The 25,249-nt window shown below is 42.1% G+C and overlaps 1 protein-coding gene across 2 annotated transcripts; it reads right to left on the reverse strand.

The window, feature by feature from the left end:
• Positions 1-3,510: 3,510 nt before the first annotated feature.
• Positions 3,511-15,798, reverse strand: LOC116374498 (uncharacterized). 2 transcript variants are annotated; one of them, XM_031828029.1, is made up of 4 exons: positions 15,295-15,798; positions 14,755-14,805; positions 5,179-5,245; positions 3,511-5,065 (listed from the first exon to the last, which is right to left on the reverse strand). In XM_031828029.1, the coding sequence occupies exons 1-4, from the start codon at positions 15,472-15,474 to the stop codon at positions 4,701-4,703; spliced, it is 663 nt and encodes a 220-aa protein (XP_031683889.1). In that variant the 5' UTR covers positions 15,475-15,798; the 3' UTR covers positions 3,511-4,700. The 2 variants fall into 2 exon arrangements, with proteins under 2 accessions (XP_031683889.1, XP_031683890.1); XM_031828030.1 differs by lacking the exon at positions 14,755-14,805.
• Positions 15,799-25,249: the final 9,451 nt, after the last annotated feature.

Genomic DNA, 25,249 nt, shown 5'->3' on the forward strand with positions numbered 1-25,249 from the left:
TTTTTCTATGATTTTCTATTTCTGTGTTTGGCCTGGTATGGTTCTCAATCAGAGGCAGCTGTCAATCGTTGTCCCTGATTGAGAACCATATTTAGGTAGCCTGTTTTCCATTGTGTTTTGTGGGTGTTTGTTTTCAGTCTGTGTGTGTCTACACCAGACAGAACTGTTTCTTTGTTTCTTTGTTGTTTTGTTATTCAGTGTTCAGTTTTCATTAAATAAGATGAACACTTACCACGCTGAGCTTTAGTCCTTCTTCCCATGACAGCCGTTACAAGAAAAACTATTTAATACATTTTAGAATGAGGCTGTAATGTAACAAAATGTGGAAAAAGTCAAGGGGTCTGAATACTTTCTGAATGCGCTGTATATACAGATCTCTTAATGGAAAATCAAGTCTGAAATTTCAGTGTAGAAATGACAAACTTTAGAAGCCTTTTTAAACCTCAAATACACAAGTTATTCTGCAACAGGGGGTTCAAACGATGATCCTACATCTGTAGTTCAATATGACCCTTATTTCACTGTGTTGGTAATGATTCACATCTGGTGGTTTCACATCTGTTTATAATAGCTCTCACCCCCTACAGCGTTGGTATGACACCATTAGACTTAAATGTATTTGTGCTTTACTTTTATATAATTTCACAACATGTCATGATTTAGTCCTCATTTCTGTAATTATGGCTTCAACAAACAATATTTGAAGGTGAAATAAAAGCCATATACAAGTCAATTATTCTACTTCATTTATTTGTTTGGAGAAAAAAATAATCCAGTGCTTTCTTAATATACAGTGCCTTGCGAAAGTATTCGGCCCCCTTGAACTTTGCGACCTTTTGCCACATTTCAGGCTTCAAACATAAAGATATAAAACTGTATTTTTTTCTGAAGAATCAACAACAAGTGGGACACAATCGTGAAGTGGAACGACATTTATTGGATATTTCAAACTTTTTTAACAAATCATAAACTGAAAAATTGGGCGTGCAAAATTATTCAGCCCCCTTAAGTTAATACTTTGTAGCGCCACCTTTTGCTGCGATTACAGCTGTAAGTCGCTTGGGGTATGTCTCTATCAGTTTTGCACATCGAGAGACCGACATTTTTTCCCATTCCTCCTTGCAAAACAGCTCGAGCTCAGTGAGGTTGGATGGAGAGCATTTGTGAACAGCAGTTTTCAGTTCTTTCCACAGATTCTCGATTGGATTCAGGTCTGGACTTTGACTTGACCATTTTAACACCTGGATATGTTTATTTTTGAACCATTCCATTGTAGATTTTGCTTTATGTTTTGGATCATTGTCTTGTTGGAAGACAAATCTCCGTCCCAGTCTCAGGTCTTTTGCAGACTCCATCAGGTTTTCTTCCAGAATGGTCCTGTATTTGGCTCCATCCATCTTCCCATCAATTTTAACCATCTTCCCTGTCCCTGCTGAAGAAAAGCAGGCCCAAACCATGATGCTGCCACCACCATGTTTGACAGTGGGGATGGTGTGTTCTAGGTGATGAGCTGTGTTGCTTTTACGCCAAACTTTTACGTTTTGCATTGTTGCCAAAAAGTTCCATTTTGGTTTCATCTGACCAGAGCACCTTCTTCCACATGTTTGGTGTGTCTCCCAGGTGGCTTGTGGCAAACTTTAAACAACACTTTTTATGGATATCTTTAAGAAATGGCTTTCTTCTTGCCACTCTTCCATAAAGGCCAGATTTGTGCAATATACGACTGATTGTTGTCCTATGGACAGAGTCTCCCACCTCAGCTGTAGATCTCTGCAGTTCATCCAGAGTGATCATGGGCCTCTTGGCTGCATCTCTGATCAGTCTTCTTGTATGAGCTGAAAGTTTAGAGGGGCGGCCAGGTCTTGGTAGATTTGCAGTGGTCTGATACTCCTTCCATTTCAATATTATCGCTTGCACAGTGCTCCTTGTGATGTTTAAAGCTTGGGAAATCTTTTTGTATCCAAATCCGGCTTTAAACGTCTTCACAACAGTATCTCGGACCTGCCTGGTGTGTTCCTTGTTCTTCATGATGCTCTCTGCGCTTTTAACGGACCTCTGAGACTATCACAGTGCAGGTGCATTTATACAGAGACTTGATTACACACAGGTGGATTGTATTTATCATCATTAGTCATTTAGGTCAACATTGGATCATTCAGAGATCCTCACTGAACTTCTGGAGAGAGTTTGCTGCACTGAAAGTAAAGGGGCTGAATAATTTTGCACGCCCAATTTTTCAGTTTTTGATTTGTTAAAAAAGTTTGAAATATCCAATAAATGTCGTTCCACTTCATGATTGTGTCCCACTTGTTGTTGATTCTTCACAAAAAAATACAGTTTTATATCTTTATGTTTGAAGCCTGAAATGTGGCAAAAGGTCGCAAAGTTCAAGGGGGCCGAATACTTTCGCAAGGCACTGTAATAGATTACATTCATGTTTCCCAGCGGGAACTTCACTTGTGGAATTAGTAACAATGTACATTTTATCCTAGTTTATTTGACGCTATAAAGTAGGTTTCCATCCAATTTGCGTTCGATTTTCATGCTAATATTCTAAAATCTGCTAAAACAATATGTGCATTCCCCCGCCAGGGATGTTTCCATCAAACATACTTTTTTATGTGCTTTGGCAAAGTGGGTGGGATTATATCCTGCCTGTTTGGCCCTGTCCGGGGGTATCATCGGATGGGGCCACAGTGTCTCCTGACCCCTCCTGTCTCAGCCTCCAGTATTTATGCTGCAGTAGTTTATGTGTCTAGGGGGCCTAGGGTCAGTCTGTTATATCTGGAGTACTTCTCCTGTCTTATCGGGTGTCCTGTGCGAATTTAAGTATGCTCTCTCTAATTCTCTCTTTCTCTCTTTCTTTCTCTCTCTCGGGGGACCTGAGCCCTGGGACCATGCCTAGGACAGGAGTACCTGGCATGATGACTCCTTGCTGACCCCAGTCCACCTGGCCGTGCTGCTGCTCCAGTTTCAACTGTTCTGCCTGCGGCTATGGAACCCTGACCTGTTCACCGGACGTGCTACTTGTCCCAGACCTGCTGTTTTCAACTCTCTAGAGACAGCAGGAGTCGTAGAGATACTCTTAATGATCGGCTATGAAAAGCCAACTGACATTTACTCCTGAGGTGCTGACTTGTTGCACCCTCGACAACTACTGTGATTATTATTATTTATGAACATTTGAACATCTTGGCCATATTCTGTTATAATCTCCACCCAGCACAGCCAGAAGAGGACTGGCCACCCCTCATAGCCTGGTTCCTCTCTAGGTTTCTTCCTAGGTTTTGACCTTTCTAGGGAGTTTTTCCTAGCCACCATGCTTCTACATCTGCATTGCTTGCTGTTTGGGGTTTTAGGCTGGGTTTCTGTACAGCACTTTGAGATATCAGCTGATGTAAGAAGGGCTATATAAATACATTTGATTTGAGATACCAACATAATGCGATTATTGGATAAGAGCAATATTATTTGTATTTGTCAAAAGGCAGCCAAGAATCGATCATCATCGCCAGAAGAAGACCCTCGATATTTATTGAAAAGTTATTGAAAAGTTCATCATAATGTATTTAATCTGTAGCCAATAAACTGCATGCTTTCCCGAGTCGTAGTGGCGTGACTCCAAGTTTCCTTCGATATGATGGTTATTACATCAATATTTGGGCATGAAGATGTTTTACAGACACAAAAAGATCCCACCTTGTAAAGCGTACTTTGTTTTGTCTACATTTGGAAGGTTTACCGAAACATTTTTTGTTTCCATCAGGCCTGTCATTAAATGTTTTACCTGACATACTTTACTCGCATAAAACGATTGAATGGAAACCTGGTGAGTGACATACATTCATTGATTATCTCTACATCTCATCCTACAACATACTCAACATGTCCTTCAAAATAGATATAGAAAATAAATAAGAAGAAAATAATAATAAGATAATATTGTAATAAGACATAAATAGGTAAAAAAGAAATATTTTAAATACAAAGCAATACACAAATATTAAAGTAAACATTAAAGATATGTTGATACTGTGCATTCTCTCAACAACCCTGTGCACATGACTTGATAAGAAAATCCCCTCATTCAAAGCTTAAAAAACAACATTTACCGGAAAAACATACCAACTATAATCCCGAGCGATAAAAACAGTGCTACTTCATGCAAGAGAGAAACATGCTAAAGTAACAGTACAACCCATAACCCATGATGACCAATACTCTTAAACATATTTTTCCAACATTACAAGATGCATTATTATATAACATTTTTAAACCCCCTTCCCTGCAGGAGGCCTTTTGCATTTTGGTTGGCCCTCATTGAAAATAAGAATTTGTTCTTAACTGACTTGCCTAGTTAAATAACGGTTAATAAACATCTAATTAAAAAATCAGTAGAATTATGGAAAGATAATCTTTGCAGCTCAAAACCAGTTGGAAGGCTAGGTAGAGGATAAAGGAGTGGAATAATCTTCTGTGATGAGCAGGGAGTCGGACTGAATCAGTTTCAGTCAAATATACCGTGTCTCCCACATGATCTTCCCCACTACTCCATCTCTCTGACAGGTGGTGGGATGATGGGTTGATCCCAGTTAACTCCAGATCCCCAGGATCTATTCAATCAACCCCTACCAAATGACTCCCAGATCTAGCCCCCAGCATGTGTCTATGAAGACAGGAGTGTCTATATCCAATAGAATCTACAGATATAATTTTGGACCTATGATGCCCAGGTATGTGGCGGTGTAGCTGGTGTTGATCCTGGCACCCGGGGAGACAGTGACTGTGAGGGTGTCAGAGGCTGCTAGATCCACAGCCCTGCCCAGGAACCCTGTGCTGAGGGAGGTGTTGGTCATCCTTACTTCCAGCAGGACACTGTTGGGCTTGTTCACTCTCACTATGTGCTGTCCAGACACCTCTGGTGTCTCCAGAGTCACCTGAAGATACAGGAAGTAACAACCATCCTGGTTGATGGTCAGGGATCCGCCCTTTAGGGAGACAAAATTATTTGCCTTGGACTGCGTCTTCCACTTGATCCCACTTCTCGCCACCGAAACATCATTATCTGTGAATGATAAATTGAAAACTGGCATCAGTAATGTGGCTAGAATTGGAATATAAATGAATTGTGACTATATCTAAAAATTCAAAGAGACTGAACTTCCTAAGAACTCTCACCGTCTATACTTGTGGGTTCAAAGGTGAGCATTTGCCATGGCACTCTTTGTGGCTCCAGGGGTATGCTCTGTGAAGACAGAAATAACTCATCATTAGTCACTGATCTCTCTACTCATTGAAGTAATGGTGGGCATCCAAGCAACACGAAGCAAATCCTAACAGTAAAACAAAGAAGTGTTGTGGTCAATTCCATTTCAATTCCAGTCAATTCAAAAGTAATTTTCCTCATTGAAAAGCACTGAAGATAATTGAAACTGGAATTTGAATTTCAGTGTACTTCCTGAATTGACTGGAATTTAAATATAATTAACCCCAACCCTGGAACAAAGTATGATCTTCAAACGATCCTTTTTATCTGTGACAGGGTACGAACTACAGCTGTTGTCTATGTTCCCCTGGGGACTCTATTTAGGGAAGCACAGGCACGAAAGTATAAAAGCAACCCTCAGTATCTGCAGAGACCGAAGAGGAAGTGAAACACCCAACTTGCTGGGCATGGGGGCATGGGGGCATGGGTTGATGAAAGTCAATGAACTAAGTAGACCAGACCAGCCTAAGCTGCCATTGCATTGGTGTCAATAGTAAATGGCTTGAGTGGAGGAAATGGCGACTGTGCTTGAATCTGAAAGTGCGGCAAGTGAAGTGCGTGACAATGAATGGAAATTGTGAAATCAAAGAATGGAACAAAATTAGCAAAAGTTGTAGTAGAAGACAATGACCGGTCCAATAATGCATTTCTTATTGAACTGAGTTTTTTGGACAAGGAGATTCATTTGGGAAATCCATTAGTAATATCCATTAGTAATATCCATTAGTAATATCGAGGACTGTGAAGAAAGCAGTGGGAAAGGTGAATTCAATCAAGGTGACTAGATGTGGCCTTGTTTGTGTTGATGAAGAACAGAATAAATGCCTGCCAAAGGAGTTATAGCTGGAGTCTGTGCATGAGTACCTTAGTCAGAAAATCCCAGGAGTGGTCAGTGCACGTCACCTGACCCATATGGTAAATGGAAGGAAGGAGAAAAGCCTATCGAAATTGTTGTTTGAGGAGACTCTACCTGAATATGTGAAGATTGGATACAGTATGTGAGCTACGTGGTGAGAGCATTTGTGTCCAAACCATTACAGTGTGGAATTTGTAAAGGACATGGTTACGTGTCAAATGTTTGCAGATGGGAGAAGTATAGTATTGAAGAATCTGTCAATGGAAAGTGTTGCAACTGTGGTGGGGATCATTCTCCGGACTTCCTTGAGTGCCCTGTTAGGGTGAAAGAGGTTGAGGTTCCAAGAATCAGGGCTGGCAGCAGATTTCTTATGTGGATCTCCTATGTGGAGGCAGTGAAGAGAGTTGAAGGAGTAAGAGGCCACAGTGTTGAAGATATGGAGGTGGATGCATTCCAACCAGTTGCTAGTGTTTTAAGTCAATTGAGTGATCTGGATACACTCATTGTGAAGAAAGTGGATTTTTGTGGCATTTATAGCCACAGTGACTAAGTGTCTAAGAAGTCCAAGAAGGTGGACATCATTATATCTGCAGCTGAGAAGTTTTTGGGGCTCCAAGACTTGGCAGAAGCACTGCAAGGACTATTGTTGCTAGTAAATGTCCCGCCCTCACAAGGGTCTTTATAGCCTGTGTAGGGACCTGATTGGATTTATTATTTTTTTTACAGAAAAGCAGGTTGATTTTGTTTAGTTAACTTATTTTTTGATAGATTGTAAGATATTTGATTTATTTTTACCCACATTATTTCATTTTTGGGGATCCTTATTATTCACCTGCACAGTAGCTGGCGGAATGCACATCACATCAAATTGTTGCGAACGCCATTGTACCATAGTTCACTCTCATTCTTCTTCTATCTTAATTTATCCACCAGTTTTGGTATTTGTTCAAGAGGGCTTTTTGTCCCTGAAGAGAATTTGGAGATGTTGTACTGTATTGATGCTGAGCAAGTTAATGTTTGAGGGAAACCATTTTGAGAACAATGCTGATTTTTTAAAAGAAGAGTTTGGGGTGAGGTCAAATGTGCTCTGAAGGTATGTTTGTTACATTATCTGTATCAATGCTGATATACAGTACCAGTCAAAGGTTTGGACACACCTACTCATTCAAGGGTTGACTATTTTCTACATAGAAGAATAATGCTGATGACATCAACACTATAAAATATGGAATATGTGGAATCATGTAGTAACCAAAAAAGTGTTAAACAAATCTAAATATATTTGAGATTTGAGATTCTTCAAAGTAGCCACCCTTTGCCTTGATGACAGCTTTGCACACTCTTGGCATTCTCTCAACCAGCTTCACCTGGAATGTTTTTCCAAGGAGATCCCACATATGCTGAGCACTTGTTGGCTGCTTTTCCTTCACTCTGCGATCCGACTCATCCCAAACCATCTCAATTGGGTTGAGGTCGGGTGATTTTGGAGGCCTGGTCATCTGATGCAGCACTCCATCACTCTCCTTCTTGGTCAAATGGTCCTTACACAGCCTGGAGGTGTGTTGGGTCATTGTCCTGTTGAAAAACACATGATAGTCCCGCTAAGCGCAAACAAGATGGGATGGCATATTGCTGCAGATTGCTGTGGTAGCCATGCAGGTTAAGTGTGCCTTGAATTCGAAATAAATCACTGACAGTGTCACCTGCAAGCACCCCAACACCATCACACTTCCTCCTCCATGCTTCATGGTGGGAACAACACATGCGGAGATCATCCTTTCATATACTCTGCATCTCACAAATACATGGCAGTTGGAACCAAAAATCTCAATTTTGGAGTCATCAGACCAAAGGACAGATTTCCACCGGTCTAATGTTCATTGCTCGTGTTTCTTGGCCCAAGCAAGTCTCTTCTTATTATTGGTGTCCTTTAGTAGTGGTTTCTTTGCAGCAATTTGACAATGAAGGCTTGATTCACACAGTCTCCTCTGAACAGTTGATGTGTCTGTTACTTGAATTCTGTGAAGCATTTATTTGGGCTGCAATTTCTGAGGCTGGTAACTCTAATGAACTTATCCTCTGCATAAGAGGTAACTCTGGGTGTTCCTTTCCTGTGGCGATCCTCATGAGAGCCAGTTTCATCATAGCGCTTGATGGTTTTTGAGACTGCACTTTAAGAAATGCTTAAAGTTATTGAAATGTTCTGCATTGACTGACCTTCATGTCTTAACGTAATGATGGACTGTCATTTCTCTTTGCTTATTTGAGCTGTTCTTGCCATAATATGGACTTGGTCTTTTACCAAATAGCACTATCTCCTGTATATCTTCCTTTCCTTGTCACAACACAACTGATTGATTGGCTCAAAAGCATCAAGAAGGAAAGAAATTCCACAGATGAACTTTTAACAAGGCACACCTGTTAATTGAAATGCATTCCAGGTGGCTACCTCATGAAGCTGGTTGAGAGAATGCCAAGAGTGTGCAAAGCTGTCATCAAGGCAAAGGGTGGCTGCTTTGAAGAATCTAAAATCTAAAATATATTTTGATACTTTTTTGGTTACTACATGATTCCATATGTGTCATTTCATAGTTTTGATGTCTTCACTATTATTCTACAATGTAGAAAATAGCCAAAATTAACAATAACCCTGGAATGAGTAGATATGTCCAAACATTTGACTGGTACTGTATGTGTGACAATATTAAAAATGTTCTATTGTTCTGTGCTGCCACTGCAATAGTGGATTCATTTTTTAGTTGGCTGCAGACTATTCTGTGAGAGGCATTGGGAGAGCAACCAGTAAAGTGACTCAGACCTCCATTAAGGTGATTGTTTATTCTGTTGTGCGTTTTATATTTCAGTGAACTATTTACTGTTTATTTATAGTGTCCAACAAGCAAACCTAAACCTCTAAGCTTAATAAGCTTAGTAACCTTTTAAAAATGTTATATATGCCTTTCTACTGTTTCCGTACAATGGGCATAGCAGAACCTGTAGTTATTATATTACTTATGTCTAGATGTTACATATCCCTACAGAGTTTGCTGTCACTTATACAGATATAACAGTAAGTACAGTTATTTTAACAGTAATGTTCCATATAGGGCAGGGATGTGCAACTTTGATGGGGAAGGGGGCCACACACTATCTGACCTCATCATGATGGGCTGCAGTGGCTCGCAGGTCTGCATACCCACACCCATATCCACACATGCAGTCAGAGCTGGCCCTACCCTTTTGGGGGCCTTAAGTGACATTTTATTGTCTGATTGCTGACATTCTGTTTACCTGTCTAGAAGCGAGAGTGTGCCATGTGAGTGCTCAGTTGGGGAATCCATCTTTTAATTAAATTGGAGGGGATGAGGTTAGCATCAAACGAATGGATATAATACTTTCTTGTGCACTGCTCAGTGACGCAAACAACAACGTTTTCATCAGAAACGATTACGGATACCATCCAACACGGGCCACATGCTGCTAAAACATGTACCACAACGTTTCCATCAGAAACTATTACGGATACCATCCAACACGGGCCACATGCTGCTAAAACATGTACCACAACGTTTACATCAGAAACGATTACGGATACCATCCAACACGGGACACATGCTGCTAAAACATGTACCACAACGTTTCCATCAGAAACGATTACGGATACCATCCAAAACGGGACACATGCTGCTAAAACATGTACCACAACGTTTCCATCAGAAACGATTACGGATACCATCCAACAAGGGACACATGCTGCTAAAACATGTACCACAACGTTTCCATCAGAAACGATTACGGATACCATCCAACACGGGACACATGCTGCTAAAACATGTACCACAACGTTTACATCAGAAACGATTACGGATACCATCCAACACGGGACACATGCTGTTAAAACATGTACCACAACGTTTCCATCAGAAACTATTACGGATACCATCCAACACGGGACACATGCTGTTAAAACATGTACCACAACGTTTCCATCAGAAACTATTACGGATACCATCCAACACATGCTGCTAAAACATGTACCACAACGTTTACATCAGAAACGATTACGGATACCATCTAACACGGGACACATGCTGCTAAAACATGTACCACAACGTTTCCATCAGAAACGATTACGGATACCATCCAACACGGGACACATGTTGCGGGTTTCTCCACGCATCGCGCGGACAGAAACGAACATCTTTCTGGTAAGAAGAGGGGCGGGGGCATATGCCTTATGGCCAACGTGACATGGTGTGATGAAAGAAACATACAGGAACTCAAATCCTTCTGTTCACCTGATTTAGAATTCCTCACAATCAAATGTAGACCGCATTATCTACCAAGAGAATTCTCTTCGATTATAATCACAGCCGTATATATCCCCCCCCAAGCAGACACATCGATGGCTCTGAACGAACTTTATTTAACTCTCTGCAAACTGGAAACGATTTATCCGGAGGCTGCATTCATTGTAGCTGGGGATTTTAACAAGGCTAATCTGAAAACAAGACTCCCTAAATTTTATCAGCATATCGATTGCGCAACCAGGGGTGGAAAGACCCTGGATCATTGTTACTCTAACTTCCGCGACGCATATAAGGCCCTGCCCCGCCCCCCTTTCGGAAAAGCTGACCACGACTCCATTTTGTTGATCCCTGCCTACAGACAGAAACTAAAACAAGAAGCTCCCACGCTGAGGTCTGTCCAACGCTGGTCCGACCAAGCTGACTCCACACTCCAAGACTGCTTCCATCACGTGGACTGGGAGATGTTTCGTATTGCGTCAGCCAACAACATTGACGAATACGCTGATTCGGTGTGCGAGTTCATTAGAACGTGCGTTGAAGATGTCGTTCCCATAGCAACGATTAAAACATTCCCCAACCAGAAACCGTGGATTGATGGCAGCATTCGTGTGGAACTGAAGGCACGAACCACTGCTTTTAATCAGGGCAAGGTGTCTGGTAACATGACTGAATACAAACAGTGCAGCTATTCCCTCCGCAAGGCTATCAAACAAGCTAAGCGCCAGTACAGAGACAAAGTAGAATCTCAATTCAACGGCTCAGACACAAGAGGCATGTGGCAGGGTCTACAGTCAATCACGGACTACAGGAAGAAACCCAGCCCAGTCACGGACCAGGATGTCTTGCTCCCAGGCAGACTAAACAACTTTTTTGCCCGCTTTGAGGACAATACAGTGCCACTGACACGGCCTGCAACGAAAACATGCGGTCTCTCCTTCACTGCAGCCGAAGTGAGTAAGACATTTAAACGTGTTAACCCTCGCAAGGCTGCAGGCCCAGACGGCATCCCCAGCCGCGCCCTCAGAGCATGCGCAGACCAGCTGGCCGGTGTGTTTACGGACATATTCAACCAATCCCTATACCAGTCTGCTGTTCCCACATGCTTCAAGAGGGCCACCATTGTTCCTGTTCCCAAGAAAGCTAAGGTAACTGAGCTAAACGACTACCGCCCCGTAGCACTCACATCCGTCATCATGAAGTGCTTTGAGAGACTAGTCAAGGACCATATCACCTCCACCCTACCTGACACCCTTGACCCACTCCAATTTGCTTACCGCCCAAATAGGTCCACAGACGATGCAATCTCAACCACACTGCACACTGCCCTAACCCATCTGGACAAGAGGAATACCTATGTGAGAATGCTGTTCATCGACTACAGCTCGGCATTCAACACCATAGTACCCTCCAAGCTCGTCATCAAGCTCGAGACCCTGGGTCTCGACCCCGCCCTGTGCAACTGGGTACTGGACTTCCTGACGGGCCGCCCCCAGGTGGTGAGGGTAGGCAACAACATCTCCTCCCCGCTGATCCTCAACACTGGGGCCCCACAAGGGTGCGTTCTGAGCCCTCTCCTGTACTCCCTGTTCACCCACGACTGCGTGGCCACGCACGCCTCCAACTCAATCATCAAGTTTGCGGACGACACAACAGTGGTAGGCTTGATTACCAACAACGACGAGACGGCCTACAGGGAGGAGGTGAGGGCCCTCGGAGTGTGGTGTCAGGAAAATAACCTCACACTCAACGTCAACAAAACTAAGGAGATGATTGTGGACTTCAGGAAACAGCAGAGGGAACACCCCCCCATCCACATCGATGGAACAGTAGTGGAGAGGGTAGCAAGTTTTAAGTTCCTCGGCATACACATCACAGACAAACTGAATTGGTCCACTCACACAGACAGCATCGTGAAGAAGGCGCAACAGCGCCTCTTCAACCTCAGGAGGCTGAAGAAATTCGGCTTGTCACCAAAAGCACTCACAAACTTCTACAGATGCACAATCGAGAGCATCCTGGCGGGCTGTATCACCGCCTGGTATGGCAACTGCACCGCCCTCAACCGTAAGGCTCCCCAGAGGGTAGTGAGGTCTGCACAACGCATCACCGGGGGCAAACTACCTGCCCTCCAGGACACCTACACCACCCGATGCTACAGGAAGGCCATAAAGATCATCAAGGACATCAACCACCCGAGCCACTGCCTGTTCACCCCGCTGTCATCCAGAAGGCGAGGTCAGTACAGGTGCATCAAAGCTGGGACCGAGAGACTGAAAAACAGCTTCTATCTCAAGGCCATCAGACTGTTAAACAGCCACCACTAACATTGAGTGGCTACTGCCAACACACTGTCAATGCCACTGACTCTACTCCAGCCACTTTAATCATGGGAATTGATGGGAAATGATGTAAATATATCACTAGCCACTTTAAACAATGCTACCTTATATAATGTTACTTACCCTACATTATTCATCTCATATGCATACGTAGATACTGTACTCTATATCATCGACTGCATCCTTATGTAATACATGTATCACTAGCCACTTTAACTATGCCACTTGGTTTACATACTCATCTCATATGTATATACTGTACTCGATATCATCTACTGTATCTTGCCTATGCTGCTCTGTACCATCACTCATTCATATATCCTTATGTACATATTCTTTATCCCCTTACACTGCGTATAAGACAGTAGTTTTTTTTGGAATTGTTAGTTAGATTACTTGTTCGTTATTACTGCATTGTCGGAACTAGAAGCACAAGCATTTCGCTACACTCGCATTAACATCTGCTAACCATGTGTATGTGACAAATAAATTTGATTTGATTTGATTTGATTTTAAAACATGTACCACAACGTTTCCATCAGAAACGATTACGGATACCATCCAACACGGGACACATGCTGCTAAAACATGTACCACAACGTTTCCATCAGAAACGATTACGGATACCATCCAACACGGGACACATGTTGCTAAAACATGTACCACAACGTTTCCATCAGAAACGATTACGGATACCATCCAAAACGGGACACATGCTGCTAAAACATGTACCACAACGTTTCCATCAGAAACGATTACGGATACCATCCAACAAGGGACACATGCTGCTAAAACATGTACCACAACGTTTCCATCAGAAACGATTACGGATACCATCCAACACGGGACACATGCTGCTAAAACATGTACCACAACGTTTACATCAGAAACGATTACGGATACCATCCAACACGGGACACATGCTGTTAAAACATGTACCACAACGTTTCCATCAGAAACTATTACGGATACCATCCAACACGGGACACATGCTGTTAAAACATGTACCACAACGTTTCCATCAGAAACTATTACGGATACCATCCAACACATGCTGCTAAAACATGTACCACAACGTTTACATCAGAAACGATTACGGATACCATCCAACACGGGACACATGTTGCTAAAACATGTACCACAACGTTTCCATCAGAAACGATTACGGATACCATCAACACGGGACACATGCTGCTAAAACATGTACCACAACGGGTCGGGCGATTCCTCACAAGCTCTATGGAATGCCCTGAGAACCGGCTTATTGATACATGAAATAATAATAAAGGTGTCTGGATTTGGGCTAGATGTTGCATGCCTATCACATTTAGGAATGAATTTCAACTAGTTGCCTCCATTAACACTTACTAATGGAGTATGCCACACGTTCATGATCGAAAAACAGAGATTGAAATCTGATTTCAGAGAAGGAAAATCTGCACAGTGGCATTTCCCTGCATGTGGATGTGATGTTATGACATGTCACCTTTCCCTGCAGTGCGACGAGGCTGGTGGTTGAGCCCTCTACTGTCTGAGAGCCTGGAGGATGATAAGTCAGACAGAGAAAGCGAGACTGACGAGGTATGGCCTAGTCTAGGCTCAGGTCCCTTCCAAGATGCATTCAAAATTATCTATTGCCGGGTTTCCAAAACTTGGTCCGGGGTCCTCCCACAGGTACACATTTTGGTTTTTGCCCTAACACCACAGCTTATTCAAATAATCAAGCCTTGATTATTTGAATCACCTGTGTAGTACTAGGGCAAAAACCAAAACGTGTACCCCAGGGAGACCCCAGGACTGAGTTTTAGGAAACCCTGGTCTATTGTATATCCTATTGGCAGGCCATGTATATGATGATGATGATGATGTTATAAATACTCTCTGTCTTGGAGGGGGCAAAATGAACAAATCGTTTTCATGGGACATGTCAAAACTTGTTTAGAGGTTGGAAACATGTTGAAACCCGTCTTGTGGTTAGCTTACCAGAGATGAGTCTGCTGTGGGTTTTGGAGCTGAAACTATTTCTGGCAGAGGCTGGGGGAGGGAGATGGGAAATATCATGACGATTGTCCTATCAGTAACTTGTAAGTAACTACATTTTGCCTGAGAAAGACATTTGTATTCAGCTCTACTCTAGGCTTTATGAAACAGTATTAATATGATATACACAGTGATAATTCAGTAGCACACACCCAGCCCTTTCATATTGGAGAACAGGGTTCTGATGGCACCAGTGCTAAACCACACATAGTGATGCGTTTCCCCCACCAGCTGTGATGCTACTGAAACCACTTCAGAGGCTCGTACTCAACAGGTGCAACAGGCAGGTGTTACCACAGCTACAATACACCGCTCTATTGACAAACATTGATCCAACTTCAAGATCTCATCTTATTTTTACACAAAGTGAGCTACAATACATATCTCAGATTTAATTCAACTTGATTTCACTAACTATGTCCCTCCCTAACACACACCAGAGAGTGTGTAAGTGTGTGTGTCTATGCAGGTTAGAAGTCTTACCAGTGCGTGTGGCCTGGTGATGACGAGTAGGGTGATGGAGACCACGTGGCTGACGGTGAGGAGACCGACCCAGAGAAGGAGTCCACTGACCAGGCGCCGCTGGCTCCCCTGGACCCCCGGGCTATGATGGTGGCAGTTCTCTGAAACCTCACAGCGATCCATTGACTGCTGTGGCATCATCAATCTGCAACGTCCGGCCGTGGGGAGGGGGGGGGGGGGGGGGAGAGGCTCGGGTAGAGCAACCTCAGTCCCCTGAGATGCAGCAGAGGGCGTGCAGGAAGAGAGAGAGATGGAGCCGCTGTGTGTGTTTGTCCTCTTGGCTTCCTCTGCTGTGAAACCTCAGAACACTGCTGTGTGTGTGTTGCGTCTGTATCCAACGAGGACGTCTTTATGTCTGTGTTCTGCTCTGTGTTCCTCTGTAGCTGTCCAGGACAGGAGGCAGGTCGGGCTGGTACTTTCCTGAGTGACTGAAGGAAAACAAAGATAGATAACTCTTCACGTAGGGGAATGGCCCTCCTACTATTCACACTAGTCTCATAGAGAAAGAGGAACACCACTCACAACCAATGAGAAAACGAGGGCGTGATAAACATTGACCTTTAAGTGAAAATGAGTCATTCACATCTTTCCCCTAAATAGATTTTAAAATATGATTTGTCAGCTACTACAATAAGCCAAATCGAACCGATAGTGTTTTGGCACTGTTCAATGTGAGTCCATTCACTTTTCTGACGTGTCAGTGTGTAATTTGCTTTCTTTTTCTATTCTCTTCCTCTTTCTCTTTCTGTGCAAAAGTACTGTAGTAAAATCCAGGTCAAGTCAACATATTCAAACGCCACTCTTCAGTACATTAATATGATAACATATCACAAGGTTGTGTTTCAAATGTTTGCATCTCTAAAATCTCCCCGTCTCAGCTGCATGCCAGGCTGTGCTGTGCACCTCTTATGGTTTCACTTTGGTTACTTGTGGCTGACCTGGGAAAAGTTTCCGGACCACACAACAGGGTTAAGGTGTCAATCTTGGTATTTGAGTACACTGACCTGGTTAGTGATGACAAAGGCCAAAACAACACCTACACATATGATGATTAGATCGACATTATGGAACAAAAACACTTCCCTAAGTGGAAGTTGGATACTACTCTCCATTTCTAACGTTGTTTAGGTTGTAAAGGAAATAACTGACCTTTGCTTTCTTGTGGCATGTGAGCAATAGGCTTTGTAATATACTAGCACACAGGAATGCGGGTACAATAACCATGTTTATCTGACGTAATTGGTGAAGTGCAAAGTACAGATGATGACATGTAGTAAATAGTAACAGAGCAGCCCTCAGGCACTACGGGTAAGTATATACATGACTTCTCCCTTTCTTTGGATCATCTGTTTCTCAAAACAATGTTCTTTCAACTCAGTGTTTCACATTGCAAACAATATGCAAACAAGCGTTGCTTTTTTTCCTTGGTAATATAGACATCACAATAGTCATGACATTGTTATTATTAATGTCTTGTCAATGTTTAATTTTTTCTTCTATTTTGTTTTTTGTTTGTTTGTCTCTGTTTGAACTACAAACACTGACAGAATTGGCATTCTGATAGGTCTTTCATAATGAGTTGAATTCACTGGTGTGTCAGTGTTTACATTGTTGCTTTACATTGTTTGTTTTGGTGTTGTTGGTGTTGGAGAACACACAGATGAGTAGTTTTCTTCCAGGCTGACACTTGTTTCAGGTTCTCTTTCCACTGGATAAGGTAAGTCCATTATGGTTTCTGAGTGTCTCTCTGGGTGTGTTGTTTCATGTGTTTTTAACAGGTGTCTCTGGGTTCCTTCAGTAGATTCTCTTATTTTGTGTTTGTACTATGTATGACCTTGGCTGGTCATGTTTTCCAATTAAAATCGTTGGTTGCCATTTGTTGTCTTGTTTGTTCCTGACGCGTTCTCCTGCCTTCATGACCAAACGCTTACATGTGCTTTGGTCAAGGTAGTGTTTTGTCTCTGTTGTCTGCTTGTGAGCCTGTTCCTGATATGCTGATAGAGTCCTGGATTTAATAATCTGTCTGACTTCAAAATCTTTGTCTGCAGCCTCCTTCCCATCAGTAGGTGTGCAGGTGAGAGACCTACTCCATCCAGGGGTGTTTCTTTACTCAATGAGAGCTAAGTATTCACTATGTAACAGCCTTGTTCTAAAATTGATTCAACAGTTTTTCCTCATCAATCTAAACACAATACCCCATAATGACAAAGAAAAAAAATCTAATCTTTTTGGAAATTAAATGAAAACTGAAATCACATTTACTTAAGTATTCAGACCATTTACTCAGTACTTTGTTGAAGCACCTTTGTCAGTGATTACAGCCTTGAGTCTTCTTGGGTATGAAGCCACAAGCTTGGCACACCTGTATTTTGGGAGTTTCTCCCATTCTTCTCTGCAAATCCTCTCAAGCTCTGTCAGGTTGGATTGGGAGTGTCGCTGCACAGCTATTTTCAGGTCTCTCCAGAGACGTTTGATCGGGTTCAAGTACAGGCTCTGGCTGGGCCACTCAAGGACATTCAGAGGCTTTTCCCGAAGCCACTCATGCGTTGTCTTGGCTGTGTGCTTAGTGTATTTGTCCATTTGCAAGGTGAACCTTCACCCTAGTCTGAGGTCCTGAGCGCTCCGGAGCAGGTTTTCATCAAGGATCTCTCTCTACATTGCTCCGTTCATCTTTTCCTCGACCTTGACTAGTCTCCCAGTCCCTGCTGCTGAAAAACATCCCCACAGCATGATGCTGCCACCACCATGCTTCACCGTAGAGATGGTGGCAGGTTTCCATCAGACGTGACACTTGGCATTCAGGCCAAAGAGTTCCATCTTGGTTTCATCAGACCAGAGAATCTTGTTTCTCATGATCTGAGTCCTTTAGTTTCCTTTTGGCAAACACCAAGTGGGCTGTCATGTGTCTTTTAATGAGGAGTGGCTTCCGTCTGGCCACTCTACCATAAAGGCCTGATTAGTGGAGTGCTGCAGAGATGGTTGTCCTTCTGGAAGGTTCACCCATCTCCAAAGAGGAACTCTGGAGCTCATTCAGAGTGACCATCAGGTTCTTTGTCACCTCCCTGACCAAGGCCCTCCTCCCCCGATTGCTTAGTCTGGCCAGACGGCCAGGTCTAGGTAGAGTCTTGATGGTTCCAAACTTCTTCCATTTAAGAATGGAGGCCTCTGTGTTCTTGAGCACCTTCAATGCTGCAGAAATGTTTTGGTACCCTTCCCCAGACCTGTGCCTCGACACAATCCTGTCTCTGAGTTCCAAGGAAAATTCCTTCAACCTCATGGCTTGGTTTTTGCTCTGACATGCACTGTCAACCTTGAGACCATATATAGGCAGGTGTGTGCCATTGCCAAATCATGTCCAATCAATTGAATTTCCCACAGGTGGACTCCAATCCAGTTATAGAAACATCTCAAGGATGATCAATGGAAACAGGATGCACCTGAGCTCAATTTCGCATTTCATAACAAAGGGTCTGAATTTGTTATGTAAATAAGGTATCTGTTTTAGTTTTTTTATACATTTGCAAGAATTTCTAAAAACATGTTTTCGATTTGTCATTATGGGAAGAAAAATACAATTAATCAAATTTATAATAAGGCTGTAATGTAACAAAATGTGGAAAATGTCAAGGGGTCTGAACATTTTCCAAATGCACTGTATGTGGGGTGGCAAGTAGCCTAGTGGTTAGAGCGTTGGCCCAGTAACCGAAAGGTCAGCTCAGGGATTCGATCTTGCAACAAGGTAAAAATCTGTCATTTCCCCCCTGAACAAGGCAGATTAACCCACTGTTCCCAAGCCATCATTGTAAATAAGATTTTGTTCTTAACTGACTTGCCTAGATAAATAAAGGTACAAAAAATAGCTTTTATAACAGGTTCTTCAGTCTGAACTACTCTCTCAGCTTGGCCGTTTGACTGTGGAAATCTAGGGCTCGACGTGACATGTTTGAACTCTTAGCTGGTAGAAAACTATTGACTCACAAGACATTTCTTGACTCACAAGCGGTCTTCCATTGTTGGGGCACAAAACATTGATCACCCCATGCCTTGCAAAGATCGACTTTAGTGCTGTAATTGTGTTTACTTGCTGTCCCACTGAACTTGGAGATTTCTGGGTATTTTGTAGTAATCCACACATAGTAGGAATTCTGTGTCATTGTAATGGAAAAGGTCTACTCTAACTTTGGCCCAAGCTCTCTCTTACATTGGATGGGACATGTGCAGACTACACATTTTGTTCCATCTTCAATCTATTTAGCCATGCCTGGCCAGAACAGAACTTCCTCTTTCCTTACATTCCCATGTGTGCATCATGGATTTTTCAGATTTCTTCTCATTTTTTGAGGGACAAGTTTGAACTTTTGAACAGCAGTCCGTCTGAGTATTTCAAGTCCTCTCTGAAGGTGCAGTGGTGCTGTATTTTCTTTGCAACTTTCCCTCTCGTGTCTGGCCATCCTTTTTAAACTGTTTCTGTGACCAGTTTTAACTCTCCATCTTCTGCTGTTGCTGTTTTGAATTGCTGCAGTTTCTCCTCTGAAACAGGAGGTTTTTGATCGATGTAGTTTTACATCCAGCTCACCATCGAACAATTTATCTCTCTAATCCTTCAGGTATGCTCGGCTCAGTGCATCATTCACGTGTATCTCCTTTCCTGGTTTGTCTGTCACTTGTAGACTGTATCTCTGTAGTCTCATCAGCATTCTCTGCAGTCTGGCTGGTACTTTCTGGAGCGACTTCTTGAAGATTGTTTCCAAGGGTTTGTGGTCTGACTCCACCTGGATCTGTTTTCCATACAGGTATTGATAAAACTTCTTGCAGCCATACACTATCGGCGTTAGATCTTTTTCAATTTGAGCGTATCTCTTTTGACAGTCTGTGACGGATCTTGACCCGTAAGCGATTGGCTGACCATCTTGCAGGATCACAGCTCCCAAGCCTTCTGATCTTGCATCCAAAGATAGTCTGTTTGTTTTTAACATCGTAGTACTTTAACACTGGTGCATTGCTGACAAGCTAATCAAATGGCTATTTGCATTGCCCCTCCCTCATTTACGCTGCTGCTACTCTGTTTATTATATATTCATAGTCACTTTAACTCTACCTACATGTACATATTACCTCGACTAACCGGTGTCCCCGCACATTGACTGTGTACGGGTAGCCTCTGTATATAGCCTCCCTACTGTTATTTTACTGCTGCTCTTTAATTATTTGTAACTTTCATTTTCTATTTTTTTTAATTAACACATTATTCTTAACTGCATTGTTGGTTAAGGGCTTCTGAGTAAGCATTTCACTGTAAGGTAACTTTTGTATTCGGCGCATGTGACACATTTGATTTGATTTGAATTGTTTTCATGCTTTTGAAGCTCTGTTTCTGTGCAGACTCCCAGTCCCACTGAATGTCTCCTTCCAGCAGTTGTCTCAGTGGTGCGTTGACATCTCAGAGATTTGGGATGAACCTTGTAATATACTGCAACATCATGAACCTCTGAAGCGCTGCTTTGTCCTCATTCCCTGGCCTTTCTTGTGTTGATCTGACCTTTTTGGAGGCTGGTTTCAAGTCTTCTTTGCTGAACACATGTCAATGTAGAGAATTTCTGTCATTCTGATTTTGCACTTGTCCGTATTCAATTTCAAGTTGATGCTTCTCAATCTGTCTAGTAGCTATCTCAGTCTCCGGGGGTGCTGCTTTGTGTCATCACCCAAAACAAGTCATCCATGATGTTTATGACACCTTTCAGACCTTCTGAATTCTGCGCGAGGCACCTCTGGAGCGGATGCGATTCAGAAGAGCAGTGTTGTGAATGAATACCTCCCAAACGGCGTATTGATGTGTATTCAGGAGCTCTCTTCATCCAGTTGGATTTTCCAGAATCCTTGGTTTGCATCAACCACTGAAAATATGTTAGTGTTGGGCATTTCAGCAACTTCCTCTTCAATGGTACTTAAAAGATAATGTTCTCTCTTGATGGCTTTAAGATCCTGTTGGTCCATGCATCCCCATATTTTGTTTGGCTTCACGATTGTAACCAAGCTGTTTGTTCTTTCAGAAGGCTCAGTTTGCCTGGCGACAACATCTTTTCCATGCGGTTCAGTTCCTTTTCAAGTTTTTATTTTAGTGCTACAGGTACCTTTCTGGGTGAGTGAACCATTGGTGAGACATCTGGGTCTATTTGTATGTGATGAACTCCTGGAACACATCCAAGTCCTGTGAATTCATCTTCATATTCACTCAAAATGTCAGTCTCTGTCCTTTGTTCAAGCTTGAATATCCTCTGTATTAAGCCAATTTGCAGACAAGCTGATCTTCCAAGTATTGCAGTTACATCTTGTTCTATCACTTGAAATTCCAGTTCAAACACTTTCTCTTTGTATTGTTATTTATTAGGGATCCCCATAAGCTGCTGCCAAGGGAGCAGCTACTCTTCCTGGGGTCCAAACACATTAAGGTATTTAAATCACACATAAAACAAAAGATAAAACAGTACAAACATTATTACACCACTACATATCTACAATACAACATGTATAAAACCACCATACAACAATATTACAATGTACGTGTGTGTGTATTGTGCATGCGTGTCTTCCCAGTCCCCGCTGTTCCATAAGGTGATTTTTATATATTTTTTGTTGTAATCTTATTCTACTGCTTGCATCAGTTACCTGATGTGGAATAGAGTTCCATGTACTTTAGTCATGGCTCTATGTAGTACTATGCGCCTCCCATAGTTTGTTCTTGACTAGGGGATTGGGAATAAACTTGTGGGGTATGCATGGATGTCCGAGCTGTGTGTAAGTAGTTTAAACAGACACCTCGGTGCATTCAGCATGTCAACACTTCCAACAACAAGTAGTGATAAAGTCAATCTGTTCTCCACTTTGAGCCATGCAGAGATTTACATGCATATTATTAATGTTAGCGCTCCGTGTACATGTAATGTCCTGTTCTGAGCAAATTGTAATTTTCCGAGGTCCCTCTTTGTAGCACCTGATTACATGACTGAACGGTAGTCCAGGTGTGACAAAACTAGAACCTGCCTTGTTGATAGTGAATGCAGAGCAGCACTTCATTATTGACAGACTTCTCCCCATCGTAGCTACTGTTGTTTTGACCATGACATTTTACAATCCAGGGTTACTGAAGAAGTTTTGTCACCAACTTTGTTCAATTTCCACATTATTTATTACGAGATTTAATGAATTATTTGTCCCAAATACAATGCTTTTAGTTTTTGAAATATTTAGGACTAACTTATTCCTTGCTGCCCATTCTGAAACTAACTGCATCTCTTTAAGTGTTGCAGTGATTTCACTCGCTGTAGTAGCTGACGTGTATAGTGTGAGTCATCCACATACATAGATACACTGGCTTTAATCAAAGCCTGTCATTGGTAAAGATTGAAAAAAGTAAGGGGCCTAGACAGCTGCCCAGGGGAATTCCTGATTTTACCTGGATTATGTTGGAGAGGCTTCCATTTAAAAAAAAAACTCTGTTTTCTGTTAGACAGGTAACTCTTTATCCACAATATAGCAGGGGGAGTAAAGCGATAATACAAGTTTTTCCAGCAGCAGACTGTCAAAAGCCGCAGTGAAATCTAACAAAATAGCTCCTACAATATTTTTATTATCAATTTCTCTGAGCCAAACAGGAGTCATCTGTGTAAGTGACGTGCTTGTTGAATGCCTTCCTTATAGGCATGTTGAAAGTCTGACAGTTTGTTTACAGTAAAATAGCATCGTATCCGGTCAAACAGGCTGATTGGTCAGCTATTTGAGCCAGTAAAGGGGGCTTTACTATTCTTGGATAGACCTACATTTTTCACCTCTTCCACACTAACTTTATGGATTTCAAAATTACAATGTTTGTTCATAATTTGATCAGTTATTGTCACGCCCTGGTCTTAGTATTTTGTGTTTTATTTATTTATTTGGTCAGGCCAGGGTGTGACATGGGTTTATTTTGTGTTGTGTTTATGTATGGGGGTTTTTCGTAGGTTTTGGGATTGTGCTTTAGTGGGGTGTTCTAGCAAAGTCTATGGTTGCCTGAGGCGGTTCTCAATCAGAGGCAGGTGATTCTCGTTGTCTCTGATTGGGAACCATATTTAGGCAGCCATATTCTTTGAGTGTTTCGTGGGTGATTGTTCCTGTCTCAGTGTTCTGTGTTCACCAGATAGGCTGTATAGGTTTTCACGGTCCGTTTATTGTTTTGTATTGTTAGTGTTTATTCTTCATTAAACATGTATCGAATTAACCACGCTGCATTTTGGTCCGACTCTCTTTCTACGGAAGAAAACCGTAACAGTTATACTTGGATGTAGAGTATCAGTGTTTGTAATTTGGAAAAAATGATTAAAGTAATTGGCTATATCAGTGGTTTTTGTGATGAATGAGCCATCTGATTCAATGAATGATGGAGCTGAGTTTGCCTTTTTGCCCAAAATTTCATTTAAGGTGTTCCAAAGTGCTTTATCATTCTTTATATAATTGATCTTTGTTTAATAGTATAGTTTCTTCTTTTTATTCAGTTGGATAGGAAGAAAATGATGAGAGATATTAGAAATGTGAGTTGGAGAATGAGGAAGTGAGAATTGTATAAGGTAACAGACTTTCGCAGGAGCAAGAATAACATTGGCTTTGAGTCTTTGAAAGGGACAGGGGGAATCTTGAAGCTATGTCTTAGTTTATGGGGATTCCAAATGTGATGGAATGAGGAACCAGAGCAGTTTCATTGGTTATATAATCATACCTTAGTTCTGTGTTCATGGTTGATGTACTATACAGTAACAGATTGCTGGCATGGACGCTTCAAACGTTATGAATTGTAAATCAAATGTATCACTAGCTAGGTTTCCATGGTATTGGCGACAGATTTTCATGCAAATATTCTAAAACTGCATAAAAACAATATGCACATGAAATGGACTTGCTACAGATGTCTGTGTGTGCTGAGGTGTTGCACATATAAATACATTTTGTGGTTAAATTCCCATGTACGCATTTTCAACTCTACAGTTGGTTTTCTCACATAGAACATTGCGTTATAGAGCGAGTGTGCCACTCTGGTATTGGCACGTGCTGTTGGCTAGAGCGAAGAGCGCACATATAGACCATGATGAAATTATTATTATTGTTATGGACAAAAGAGTGACATTTTTGTCAAATGGCTACCAGGCATCGATTATCATGTCACCAGAAAAAAAACTGGATATTTATTGGACTGGAGCATCACGCTCATCACTTTTCAATTTCACCACCCTGTGAAGTTCATCATTTTTTGAGTCTGTAGCCTAATAAACTGCATGCTTTCCCGACGAGTGTAGAGGGAGGACCACCCACCCATCGCGTGACTCTCAAATGTACTTTGATGTGATGGTTATTATATCAATATTTGCGCATAAATGCGTTTCCAATGACATTTATCTCATCATTTATTTTTACCGACACACAAAGATTCCACCTTGTCTAGCATATTGTTTTGCCAACATTTTGGAAAGTTTACAGAAGAATGTCCTGTTTCCATCAGGCGTCTCATTTCTTTATCTGACATGTACTTTACTCGCATAAAAAGGTTAATGAATAGTTATTCTGGAGTGCGGCATGTGGTTTTAATTTTCCCTCGTTCCCTTCTTTTTATGACTACTCTACATGCTGTGGCCATAGTTTATTATGTTGCCAAGGTGAGCAGGCCCATTGGGAGATGGGGCAGAGTCCTGAGTAAAAGACACATTATCAATGTCAGTTGGCTCAAACGTGACCTTTGGTAGTACATGGTTACATGTACAAGGCCAGAGTACCTTTTATTGGTCCGTGCAATCTGGTTAGGACGTTCCTACCCCATTGAAGTTACATTTTAAATGGGTAAGGGTTATGGTTACGTTTAGGCTAGGGGTTAGGTTTCGGGTTTATGGTAGGG

Source organism: Oncorhynchus kisutch, linkage group LG6, assembly GCF_002021735.2.
Source record: "Oncorhynchus kisutch isolate 150728-3 linkage group LG6, Okis_V2, whole genome shotgun sequence".
NCBI lineage: Eukaryota > Metazoa > Chordata > Actinopteri > Salmoniformes > Salmonidae > Oncorhynchus > Oncorhynchus kisutch.

Bases quoted from the DNA above. Each gene is read 5' to 3' on its own strand.
- LOC116374498 (XM_031828029.1), bottom strand. From the start codon at position 15,474: ATGATGCCACAGCAGTCAATGGATCGCTGTGAGGTTTCAGAGAACTGC. The intron at 5,246-14,754 runs GTAAGCTAACCA...CTGTCTTCACAG, and splicing joins CCACAGCAGACTCATCTCTG to AGCATACCCCTGGAGCCACA. The intron at 5,066-5,178 runs GTGAGAGTTCTT...TATCATTCACAG, and splicing joins TGAACCCACAAGTATAGACG to ATAATGATGTTTCGGTGGCG.